The sequence below is a fragment of the Oryctolagus cuniculus genome, chromosome 7, assembly GCF_964237555.1.
Source record: "Oryctolagus cuniculus chromosome 7, mOryCun1.1, whole genome shotgun sequence".
Taxonomy (NCBI): Eukaryota; Metazoa; Chordata; class Mammalia; order Lagomorpha; family Leporidae; genus Oryctolagus; species Oryctolagus cuniculus.
The window spans coordinates 113,654,802-113,668,088 of NC_091438.1; the positions used below are offsets into that span (position 1 = coordinate 113,654,802).

At 43.2% G+C, this 13,287-nt stretch overlaps 1 protein-coding gene across 21 annotated transcripts in view; it reads right to left on the minus strand.

Annotated features, from left to right (window-relative positions):
* FGGY (FGGY carbohydrate kinase domain containing) overlaps window positions 1–13,287 on the minus strand; it is a 532,663-nt gene that overhangs the window by 470,935 nt on the left and 48,441 nt on the right. For all 21 annotated transcript variants that reach the window (XR_011390684.1, XR_011390683.1, XM_070078420.1 and 18 more), the window contains exon 4: window positions 12,711–12,862. Coding sequence is in view for 19 of the 21 variants with exons in the window: in XM_070078420.1 (XP_069934521.1) it covers window positions 12,711–12,862 (152 nt within the window). In the remaining 2 variants the exon portion in view is untranslated. The remainder of the gene's footprint in view (window positions 1–12,710; window positions 12,863–13,287) is intronic.

Genomic DNA, 13,287 nt, shown 5'->3' on the forward strand with positions numbered 1-13,287 from the left:
TGTAACTCTGTCTTCCAAAGAAATAAAATAAATCTTTTTTTTAAAAAAGAGTATTATTGTAATCACTGGTTCTTATGAATTATAACTAGATATGGTATCAGGCCAAGTTCTTCTTCCTCCTCCTCTTTCTCCTCCTTCTCCTCCTCCGGCTCCTCCCCCTCCCCTTCCTCCTCTTCTTTTCTTTCTCCTCCTTCTTTTTTTTCATTTACATTTAAAAATTACTTTGGTGGAGTATAAAAATAAAATGGCACAGCCCATACATGGCAGAAATCAAATATAAAAGTACAGGATGACAAAGAAAGAGCTCACTGTCCAGGTAGATAAAGGCAGGCCAACAGTCTCAACACTACATGATCTGGTTATAAGATCCATTTGTGGGCAGACCACCCTGGAGAGAAAATCCACAACAGATGCTCTAACATCAGCTGACTACACTGTTCGCATTGCTCAGAGGCTGGGAGGAACTGGGTCTGAACCTATAGAGCCTTGGTCTAAACATTCCAAAGGGAGACTTTGTGGTTCAGTAGACAAGGCTTGGAGTCTTGGATTCTTGGTAGCCAACACAGGAGTCCAAATCTAAAGGAGCAGCCCAGAGGAGTTGCTGCCTGTATCTAGAGCCTCCAGTTGACACACACAAAAAGCTGTGACTCAGATAACAGGACTGTAGCAAAGGGGAGAGTGTAGGGGGAAAGGAGTGGTAAAGCTCCAAGTCTCAATTCTCACATTGGGGAAGGGTAAATCAGCTTACACTCTGTGTGCATGCAGTGGACTTTAACAGTGGAATGGAACAGCTGAGCAGACACTCAGAGCAATCAATTGTGATGGACAATTTAATAAGGTCATCCCTCCCTCCATCAAAATATTTACTGACTTATTAATGGTAAGGGTATCCTGTGCCCCAGATACTAGGGATGCCACTGGCGACAGAGAGCAGGATCCTAATCAACTCTAGACACAGTCACCGGAGGCTTCCTGGAGGAAGTGATACGGAGTCTTGAGCCATTAGTTTGTGTTTTCCAGGTGATAGAAGAAACTATTAGAAGTTTGCAGGCAGAAGGGGAAAACCTGGGCAAAGACACAGTGGTGTGGGAGAACATGGGCATGGAAGCATTAGAGCCACTGACAAGAAATTCACCTTCTGGAATGTCTTTCCATTTCTCTAAGCATTTGTTATAGGAAAGGTAATGGATTCTTTGAACAAATTCCCACAGCCTAGGTCTCAAATACAAATGCCCATGGAGGGAGGGCTGGAAAGGGAACTGAGTGAAGCAAGCTGGGCAGGGCCTGCTGAGAAATGAAGAACACCAGCCCTTTCTGCAAAGGGCAGCCCCTCCTTGCTCCAGCCAATTCCTTCCACATGGAAATGTGGGCCTGATATTGCCAGGTTCTTTTATTACTTTCTCTAGAGAAGCAGGAAAATCTGTTTTTTTTGTTTGTTTTTTTGTTTTTTACGTGAGATTTCTTAGTTTTTAGATATTGGAAACTAATTCAAAATTGGTTTTGTTTCAAGACAGAGTGGGTCAACCAAAATATTTTTGGGGCCTGGGCTGGGCTTGTGGGCTGCCACACTGTACAGTCATAGCAGGTGAGGGCAGGGGTTACAGCCCAGGAGCAGGAGGTCAGCTGCACTAGGTGAGGAGAGGATCCTGGCTTTACCACTGACTTGCTATGAACCTCTAGGAAAGCTGCTTAAGTCCTCTGAGGCTCAGTGTCCTCGTCTATATAATGGGATGATAATACTATGTCACTAAGGCATTTAGTTGAAATCTTGAATGTGAAATCCTAGTATGGTGCCTTTTAGGAAAACAAGAAGAAAAATCCCCTTGTTAAATAATAAAGTGTTGTTGAGCAGAAAGGTTAGCAATGACTACAGATTTTTTTTTTTTCATGGAAAATTACTAAGAAGTAATAAAAGCACGAGCATTGTGCTATCACAGTAGCAAACTATTCCAACCATGGGCAGGGTCCCATTACTGTTTTCTGTGTACTTGGCCAATATTTTTTTACACTGATAATTTCTTAAAACTACCATTTATAAAACTGCATATTCAGTCTGCTAACATTGTGCCTTTAACATTACAGGGTAAACTTTGTTGTTGCTATACAAATATTTATTATCTAGCCAGCATGTATGCCAGAATTTTTTTTTTTTTTTGAAGTCATAAAACAGATCATGTCACACCCATGCTTAAAATCCATCAGCCATTTCCCACTGCTCTTGGAATAAAATCCACATTTCTGCCCTTAGCCTCCAGGCAATACATGCTTTGGCTCCTTCCCACTTCTCCATCCTGCCTCCCACAACTCCTGGCTTGCTCAGACCCTCCCAGCCCTACTGACCCTCTTTGCTGATCTTCCTCCCAAGAAACCTATAGCTCCCCCTTCCTGAAAATCTCATCATTTGGTTCAAACAAAACCCTGAGAGAGACCTCTGCTAACCATGCCAAATCTTGTCATCTGTGTTTTTCCTTCACAACATTATTAAAAAAATCATTTTGTATATATAATGCAGTTGCCTCTCTATTTTCTGCCTCTCTATTCTAGACTCTAACTTCCCAGAAGACTATCCAGGGCCCTTGTGTCTCTCTTTCCCCAAAGCACAGTATACTGCCTAAGACATAGGAGACACTCAACATTTATTAAATGAAACAAAGAACCCACTCCCTGTTGTTCTCGGACCCTCCTGGACATGCCACCTGCAAATTTCCTCACTGCATCAGTCCATGCAAAGGATGTAGGGCAGGAAAGTGAAATGTGGAACCCATACTCTGGATGTGAGATGCCAAAGTTCCAATCCCAGTTTCACCACTTATTAGGAAAATGACTCTGGACAAGTTGCTGAAACTCTCTGTACCTGTCTCTTTATAAAAGATGATAATCGCTTCAAGTGTAGCTGTGAGGATTAGGTGAATTAACATGGGTAAAATGCATAGGAAATGTTAGGCATAAGCACTTCATACACTTTAGCTTCTGTCTCCATCTATTTCTTACTCTATTCCCTTAGTGTATCCATGCAGGGGTCTTCAAAAAGTTCATGAAAGATGAATTATATGAAAAAACTATGCATAGGATTTGAAGCTTTTTGTACCAACACAAATTTATCTTTTAACTCCATTTTCCCACAAACTTGTCAAATTAACATGTATCTTTCTCCCCTGCTCAGATTGTAGTTTCTTGAGAGTAGAGACTGCTTCCAGATTTCAAACAAAGTTCGCAGGCTCCCATGGATGGTGGATGGTAGGACAGAGTTCTGGCAAGCTGTTTATAAGTGTTTGTTTACATGATTAAGACCAGAGCAAATTATTTAATTTTAGGAGCTTCAGTTTTCTCATCTGTAAAGAGAAATGACATCTATTCTACAAAACTGGTGGGAAGAGTAAATAAAATAATCCTTGAGAAATAAAATAACTCAAGGGCTGGGGGCACTGGTAAGTTTTAGGGGAAACAACGAGAAAGCACTTGGTAAGACTATCTCCTTTGCAGTTCAATGCTGGCTGCCTGACAGCATAGAAATAACACAGTACGGGGATGACACAAATAAATGGATGGAACCATGCTTTATATTCCCCAACTATTTTCTGTGTTTGTCTCAGACAACTTGATCGTAATTTCTAGATGTTGTCTTTAACTATTAGGCAAACAAGGAAAACATAGTACTTAGTTTGGCCAATTCCACAAAGTAAGACACCCTGGTATTTAAAACTCTCTCTGTTGGTGATAGGATGTAACTGAAACAACAATGGATAGAGAAAAACACTTATAAACAAAATGGAGTAGAAATTAAACTACTATTTGGATATTTACCGTATAAGTCACTTCACAAATATCTGACTAATTCACAACAATTCTACAAAGCAGACACAACTCTCCTCTCTCTATGGCTCACCACGATAGGGGTCAGAGAAGCTGATTCAGCTTGTCTGAGGCACATGACTGGTAAGTGGTAGAGATAGACTTTCGTGCATTCAAATATTGTACTACTTGTTGCTTTTTTTTTTTTTTTTTTTTTTTTTTTTTTGCCAGGCAGAGTTAGACAGTGAGAGAGAGAGACAGAGAGAAAGGTCTTCCTTTCCGTTGGTTCATTCCCCTAATGGTTGCTACGGCCAGTGTGCTGCACTGATCCAAAGCCAAGAGCCAGGTACTTCCTCCTGGTCTCCCATGCGGGTGCAGGGGCCCAAGCACTTGGGCCATCCTCCACTGCCTTCCCGGGCCACAGCAGAGAGCTGGCCTGGAAGAGGAGCAACCGGGACAGAATCTGGTGCCCCAACCAGGACTAGAGCCCAGGGTGCCGGTGCCACAGGCAAAGGATTAGCCAAGTGAGCCACGGCACTGGCCTACTTGTTGCTATTATTACTGAATCATGCTATAGCACCCAAGTTCCTTAATATCTTACATGAAATTGCTTCAAAAAGTTCATGGAAAATGCATATTATGAAAAAACTATGCATGGATTTTAACAATTTTGCACCAAAATAAACTTACCTTTGAATTCTACTTACTATGAATTGTGAAGTATCCTCACATTAGTTCTATGCTAAAAACCACTGAATACCATTAGACCCAAAGCTGAAACTGTAAACCAAATCAACTAACCAAGAAAGACTATAGTAGTTATCAAATTGCCATTAAAAAAAAAGATGGCATTTCAAAGAAAGAATTTATACTGCTTATCTTTCATGAAGTTTTAAGATGACAATAAATCTCAAGATAGAGGAAAGATGTTATTATATCATCAAGAAGAATGAAATAAAGCCAGACAAAGCATTAGAAATGGGTTGGGCAATCCCTTATTTTATAGAAAGACTAGAAGAATGAGCCTTTCCTGACCTCTAGCAGCATTTAATTGCTGGCAGTTCCAACTTCAAAACACTCCACCAAAATCTCCCAGACCTAGCAAGAAATTATCCAAACCCTTCTCTAGGCTTCCAAACTCCCTGATTCCTTCAAAGAATCAACATGTACCAGTAAAGAGAGATGTCCTTAGAGCCAATCAGAGAATCATTTACTCATTTCCCACCATGGTATCAGGGAAACAGAAGCAGAGGGCCATGGACTGGGGCGATGGGATGGGCAGATGTACTTTCTGAACCCAATAGCAAAATCCTTAGACATTCCAGCCCATTGGTTCCAGTCCCTCGGAAGGAACAATTAAAATCTCAGACTATAAAATGATTAGTTTTCTGCTGTGCTGACAATGGCAAAAAAAGAGGAAACAGTCAATAGACAGATTGGAGTATCTCTATGTAACCCCTTTAAGCCACGTTAATTATCTCCCATTAACATTGAGCTGTCAGGCCCGGCATCAGCCCGTTAACTTTCTTGACCTTCCTCAGTCTGTACCTTGTTACCCTACAATGTTTCATGTTTATACAGATAGGAGACTCCAGCCGCTCTGGCCTGACAGAACTTAATTTACATTTGGCCTTCATTAAGATGAGAGTCAGAATCATTGAGACCAAATGGAAAAGCCAGACTGCTGGGGGTTATGAAAAATTCAAATGGCGTTTTCCCTTTTATCTGACAATTCTTATTAAGGAGACATACGTCAACCTGAAACCCACAAACCTGAAATGTTAAGGACATGACTGAAATTCCATACGGCAGAACTAAGACCTCAGTGACTTTGCCCCAGTCATGGTGGTCCAGTGCACCTCTTCTGTTTTCTGGGAAGTCAGAACTCCAAATTCTGCTCAGTTCCCTCACATCTGATTCCAGGTTGAGGACAAGGAGCAAAGCACAAAGAACAGCGAGCCTGATGTGAGTGGTTACAGCTGCTCCTCCACCTGACGCCCCTCAGAGGCAATCAGGCTCAATGCCCTGTGGGTACTGTCCCTTATAGATTTCTGGAGGGGCTGGCATTGTGGTCTAATTGGTTAAGTTGCCACCTGCAATGCTGCCATGCCATATGGGTGCCAGTTCAAGTCCCAGCTGCTCTACTTCCAATTCAGTTTCTTGCTAATGTGCCTAAGAGCAACAGAGGATGGCCCAAGCCCTTGCACCCATGTGGGAGATTCAGAGGAAGCTCCTGGTTCCTGACTTCAGCCTGGCCCTACCCAGACTGTTGTGGCCATTTGGGGAGTGAACCAGCAGATGGAGACTCAGGCTCACTTGCTTGCTTGCTCGCTCTCTCTCTCTCTCTCTCTTTCTCTCTTTTTCTTTCTCTTTCTCTCCCCCTCTTATTGCTCTGTGTGTATGTGTGTGTGTGTGTGTGTGATGTGTGTATGTTACTCTGCCTTTCAATAAATAAAATAAAATAAAAAATTTTTAAAAAGGCTTCTTGAACCCATCTCCCCTCCATCCTGTAAGCCTGATTCAGGTCTCACTGATTCTCACTTGGAGTCCTACAACAGCCCTGACTGGGACACTCAACTTAAAGTACGTACTGAGCACTGATCAGGTGCCAGCCATTTGGTTAGGGATAGGGACACAGCAATGAGCCAAATGGATAAGATCTCCATTCTCCTGTAGGTTACAAGTGTTGGAAGGGACAAGCATCAGACAAATCGTCATACAAATGGACACATCATTACGATTTATGAATAATACAATTAAGTAAAATGAGGAGAAAATGACAGGATTTATATGAGGGCCAGGAAAAGCTTTTCTCAGTGAAGCTGAGCCCTAAATGATGAGGAAAAACCAGTGGTGGATGAGGGAAGAATATTCTGGGCAGAAGGCACAGCACTGTCAAGACAAGGGACCTAGGGCTGGCACGGTGGCATAGCGGGTAAAGCCCATACCTGCAGTGTCAGCGTCCCATATGGACACCGGTTCTAGGAGTTCTAGCTGTTTCACTTCCAATCCAGCTCTCTGCTATGGCCTGGGAAAGCAGTAGAAGATGGCCCAAGTCCTTAGGCCCCTGCACCCATGTGGGAGACACAGAGGAAGTTCCTGGCTCCTGGCTTTGGTTTGGCACAGTTCTGGCCATTGTGGCCATCTGGCGAGTGGACCAGCAGATGGAAGACCTCTACTTCTCTCTCTCTCTGCCTCCTTGTAACTCTTGCCTTTCAAACAAATAAATAAATCTTTTAAAAAAAGAGAGATCAGGGACCAGAAAACTTTTTCTCTGGAGGTACAGGTAGTGTATATTTCCCACCTTGCAGCCCATTTAATTTCTGTGTCAACTACTCAGCTCTGTCACCATCAGGCAATACACAAACAAATGAGTGTGGATGGATTCCAACATAATTGGATTTATAATCACTAAAGTTTTAATTTCATGTAATTTTCACGTGACAAAATATTCTTCTCCTTTTGATCCTTTCTTAGCCATTTGAAAATGAAAGTCCTCTTAGCACCTAACTCATCTGATAACAAGCATTAGGCCAAATTCTGCCAAGCTCTCACCAGGACTCAGGCAGCAGAGAAGAGGGTGTGTTTCAGGAATCCTGTGTGGACCTTGGGGAAGGATGAGAATGAGCAATATGTGGGCACACACTGTAAAGTGAGAGGGGGAGGTAGAAACAACAGCACCTACCATCTTCTGGGACATTCTACAAATTTTGGAATCTAGCCTAAGAGCAATGCAAAGCCATCAAAGCACTTTCAACAGAAAAGTGAAAAATTTTTATTTTTAATTCTCATCCTTCCTGTCTCTCTACTAAGCAAAACTTCCACTCACATCATACAACTTGCTTCCAGGAAGCAAATTATTTTCTCCCAAAGCACTTTACATATTACTGAATCACAGTGCTTAGTACATCTTCTGACATTTCTGATACCATAGCTCTCTCCTCCACCTACCCTATGCCCAATGCTCCCCAACCACTGTCCCCAGGGGACGCTGTGCCTCTCAGGGGTAAGGCTGAGTCCTTTTTGTCGTCATATCCCTGGTGCCCACCACATTTGCTGATTCACAGCAGGAGCTTGGTTAAGATTTGGTAAATTCTTAACTGAGGAATGAATAAAGAGTAGAAAAGTATCAACTCAATGGATTTCAGACACAGACTCATATCTTCATTTAAATGTCTGCTTGAACAGCTCTACCAAAGTTATCTAATTTGCCTGTGTCACGTTAAAAACAAAGTACTGGGTCTGGTGCTGTGGCATAGTGGGTTAAGCCACTGCCTGCAATGTTGGCATCCCATATGTGCACTGGTTCAAGACCTGGCTGCTCCACTTCCGATCCAGCTCTCTGCTATGGCCTGCGAAAGCAGCAGCAGATGGTCCAAGTCCTTGGGTCTGCACTCACGTGGGAGACCCAGAGGAAGCTCCTGGCTCCTGCCTTTGGATTGGCACAGCTCCAGCCATTGTGGCCAATTGAGTGAACCAGCAGATGGAAGACCTCTCTCTCTCTCTCTCTCTCTCTCTTTGCCTCTGCTTCTATCTCTGTGTAACTCGGACTTTCAAATAAGTCTTTAAAAATAAACCAAAGTACTGTTCCTGATTTGCCAGAATTGCATGAATTTCATGGCACTAGGGGGAGAGTACTTGGAATTAAAAGCGATTTCATAAGTCTACAAATTGTTAGACACAAACATCCTCAGGTTTGCAGACCCTAACCCAGGGCTACTGAATCAGAATCTGCAGATTTCCAGGTGGCTCATTCACACACTAAAGTTTGAGAAGAACCATAAGCCATCCCAGTCAGGCTTTAAGAAGATGATGTACAACTGATTTTAGGAATATCTTTCATTTTGAATTTGCAATTATGTTACATCCAAAGGGATTATTAGAAAGAATTCCCTTGTATGCTTACCAAGAGAATAAAAACAATGCGTATTTGTGATCAACCATCAGGGAGTTGAATACACAGTAAGGCAAAGTGTAGAACCTTATTCAGAAAATTCTGAAAGGAAACTGATTTCTTAAAACAATTAAAAGAAGAAAATCTTTGAAGGTCACAAGTAATCTAGAACTTATTTTTCTGTAGGCTATGGTGCAGTTTGATCTGAACCGTATGATGTCAAGCATCTTGAGAGGTTCATACCGGCCCTACTTGTAGAATTCCTGGGACATATGGCCCAAGCTGGCCATGCAGCAGGTATTCAATAAGGCCATGATGAACCAGCCACCACCTGTCCAATCCTCCTTGCTAAATCAGTGTAAGTCTTCCTTCAGTCCAATCCTTCTCCCACAACTAGTTTAAGCCACATTAAGAACACCACTATGCCTGTCCCAGCTCTTCCCAAAGTGGCTTGCTTCAATGAAGAATTTTAGTACCACATGACAGGATGGAAGGAGCTGGGATTTGTATCCCAGCAGATATGGGTTGAAAGCCTGGCTCTACGGGGGCCAACACTGTGGTGTAGCAAGTAAAGCTGCCGCCTGCAGTGTTGGCATCCCATATGGGCACTAGTTTGAGACCTGGCTGCTCCACTTCCAATCCAGCTCTCTGCTATGGCCTGGGAAAGCAGTAGAAGATGGCCCAAGTTGCACCCATGAGGGAGACACAGAAGAAGCTCCTGGCTCCTGGCATCAGATTGGCTCAGTTCCAGCCATTGTGGCCAATGGGGGAGTAAACCAGCGGATGAAAGGCTTCTCTCTCTGTCTCTCTTCCTCTCCTTCTCTCTCTGTGTAACTCTTTCAAATAAATAAATAAATCATTTAAAAAAAAAAAGAAAACCTAGCTGTATCTCATATTTGGGAAAGTCTACAATCTCTCAACCTGTTAACCATGCTATCTACCAGTCAGATCCTGTTATGACCAAATCAATCCATGTCAATAAAACACAGAGAGAGTGTGTGTTTCAGCCCATATTAGGATCAGGTTTTCAAACTAATCTAATCAAATTCTCACTGTAAAGATGGAAAAAGTGAGGGCTAGGATGAGAAGTGCTTTGTCCAAAGCACACAACTGTTGATAGCAGAGTCAGTATTAGAGTCTGGAAATCTCTGCCTCCTAAGCAAGTTTGTTTTCACTCTTAGCAACCATGAAAGCCTTTCTGCAAATTTAAACTTGCTCTACATGGAGCTAGCATTGTGGTACAGGGTGGGTGGTAAAGCCACTGCTGCTTGCAACACCAGCATCCTATATGGGCCCAGATTTGTATCCCAGCTGCTCCAGTTCCAATCCATCTCCTTGCTAATGGCCTGGAAAAACCAGTTGAAGATGGCCCAAGTGCTTGGGTCCCTACTATCCATGTCAGAGACCTGGAAGAAGCTCCTGGCTCCTGGTTTTGGCCTGCTTCCACCCTGATCAAAGTAGTCACTTGGGAAGTGAACCAACAGATGGAAAATCTCTCTCTCAATCTCTCTCAATCTCTCTCTCTCTAACTCTGACTTTCAAATAAATAAATCTGTTATTTAAAAAAAAAAAAAAACTTATGATACAACTCAATATACAAGTAAAAACTAGATAGCAAGCCAATTCCACTTTGATGGCGACAGCCCTTCCCTCTTACTCCCTTTCTGCCTCATGGTGGCAATGCTGGGGCTCCTTCCCAGCATCCCTCAGCTCTCCATTCAGCTGAAAATAATGAAAGACTCAGCTCACCTGAAATCTTAGAGCCAGTCAATGAATCACAGTAGGTCTTACTCACCAGATAGACTCTCTATTCCCCAGACCACCTAGGGATTTTCAAGTCCCTGGAGCTCCCAAAGGACTTGAACTTTCTCACACATCCATCTCTAATGGGAACCATTAAGCTGACATCACCATTCTCCACACTTCATAAAGGAGTCCTAACATATGGAAATGGAAACCACCTGCAAGTGCTTTAACCAGCGATCACCCTATCACTCAAGGACTTGGAAACTCAAGTGCAAGAGAGAAAGGAATACCCTCAAATGTCAACAAGGTCAAAGATTAATAATTTGGGGCTCTGAAAGCATAGAGGAAAAGAAAGCCTTTGTCAGGAGATCTGGATTTAAATCCTGGCTCTGCCACTTTCTAATTGGAATAGTAATTAACCTCCCTGTACTTGAGCATAGAACTGGACATTAAAAGAACTACTTTTGGAGTCAGGCAGTCTTAGGTTCAAATCCTGACCGTGTCATGTACTTAATGTTTCACTTTGGGCCAACTGATCTCTATGTGCTTTACCTCTTTTGTATGTAAAACAAAGACCCCCCCCCTCCAAAATATGTACTTCATAGAGTTGTCAGCATTCAAAGACACCATAAAATATGAGGATACTTCAAAGTGTTCATAGGATGTACCAACGTGGTGATGTAGCAAGTTAAGCTGCTGCCTATGATACTGGCATCCCATTTGAGTGCCGCTTAGAGTTTTGGCTGCTCCACTTCTGATCCAGCTCCCTGTTAATACATGTGGCAGCAGAAGATGGCCCAGGTGTTTGAGCCCCTGCCACCAACTTGAGAGACGTGGATGGAGCGCCTGTTTCGTGACTTCGACCTGGCAGAGCCATGGCTGTTGCGGTCATTTGGGAGTGAACCAATGGAGGGAAGACACTTTTCCTTCTGTGTCTCCCTCTCTCTGTAACTCTACCTTTCAAAAAGTAAATAATTTTAAAATGTTCATGGGAAATGCATATTACGAAAAACATGCATGGATTTCAAAAAATTTTATCAAAATGAAGTTATATTTTAATTTAATTTTTCCAGAAACTTTTTTCCTTTTTTTTTTTTTTTTTTTTGACAGGCAGAGTGGACAGTGAGAGAGAGACAGAGAGAAAGGTCTTCCTTTACCGTTGGTTCAGCCCACAATGGCCGCTGCGGCCGGTGTGCTGCGGCCAGCACACCATACAGATCCGAAGCCAGAAGCCAGGTGCTTCTCCTGGTCTCCCATGCAGGTGCATGGCCCAAGGACTTGGGCCATCCTCCACTGCACTCCCGGGCCACAGCAGAGAGCTGGACTGGAAGAGGAGCAACCGGGATGGAATCCGGTGCCCAAACCGGGACTAGAACCTGGTGTGCCAGCACCGCAGGCGGAGATTAGCCTATTGAGCTGCGGCACCGGCCTCCACAAACTTTTAAAAATACTTATTTATATTTATTTGAAAGGCAGAGTGACAGAGAGTTCTTCCATCCACTGGTTCATTCCCCCAAATACCTGCAAAAGCTGTGGCTTGGCCAGGCCAAAACCAGGAGCCCAGAACTCAATCCCTCAATCCACGTCTTCCACGTGGGTTGGCAGGTACCCAAGTATTTGAGCCATTACCACGGCCTCCCAAGATTCTCATCAGTAGGAAGCAGGACTCAAAGCATGGCTGGAATTCTAACCTAGGCACTCTGATATGGCATGCAGACATTCCCAACCACTGCATCAAGTATCTGCCCCTCCACAAAGTTTTTGAAGTACCACTCTGCTTATCACAGGGCCCCAGAGGAGTTAAGCATGTAAAAACAAAGTAGGGTGGGCATTTGGCTAAGGAGTTAAGTTGTTGCATGGGTCCCCAGTATCCCATATCAGATGATGCCTGGTTTGAGAACTAACTATGCTTTTGATTCCAGCTTCCTACTAATGCACACTTTGGGAAGCAGCAAATGATGCCTCAAGTACTTGGGTTCCTGCCATCCTCAGGGGAGAGATTCAGATGGAGTGCCAAGCTCCTGGCTTCAGCCTGGCCCAGCCCTGGTTGGTGTGGTAATCTGGAGAATGAATCAGGAGATGGAAGATCTCTTTGTCTCTCTGTGTTTCAAACAAAATGAAAATAACTAATAAACAAGCAAAAGAACAAAGTGCCTTAATTTACAATCTACTCAATAAAATGCGATCAACCTTTCTCAAAGAGTTGCTGGGAAAAGTCAAACATCACAGAAGTCAGCAGGGTGCCTGGTCCTTGCAGACCCATAATACCAGGACTTACCTCTTTTAGCCACAGAAGCTTTGGGGCCTGCATTTCCACAGACATCACTCCCCCGACATACTGGAGGACCCTGTGCTTGGTCTCGTTGATCCTCTGGACCTGGCTGACTGCTCGATGGTCCAGCCACATGATGATGTTTCGATGGGGATCCCCTGGCAGAAACCACAGTAAGATGGGGATAAACACGCATTCTTTTCCTTCTAACACAAGGGGGGTCATTATGGATTCCCAAGGGCAAAATGCTGCCAACTTCTATAATTTCATATACCAACAATGAACAAAGTGAAAGGACACGAGCAAGGTTAATGAGTACTCTGTACCTAAACCTTTTATTTCCATCCCAGCAATGTATTCTTTGACCATAACCTCAGGGTTAAAAACTGACACTAAAACCAGTCAAAATTGACCTATTAATCATATGAGTACTGTCATTCATTCATTCTCTCTCTCTTCTTGCTCCCTAGATTTCCTCAGTTGTACAATAACTTCTCTGGACATACATTCAGGAAAACAGCCTATGAAATAGACTAAAACAACACTTTGTCTCAAGATCTGTCTTCTTTAAACAAATATTTTG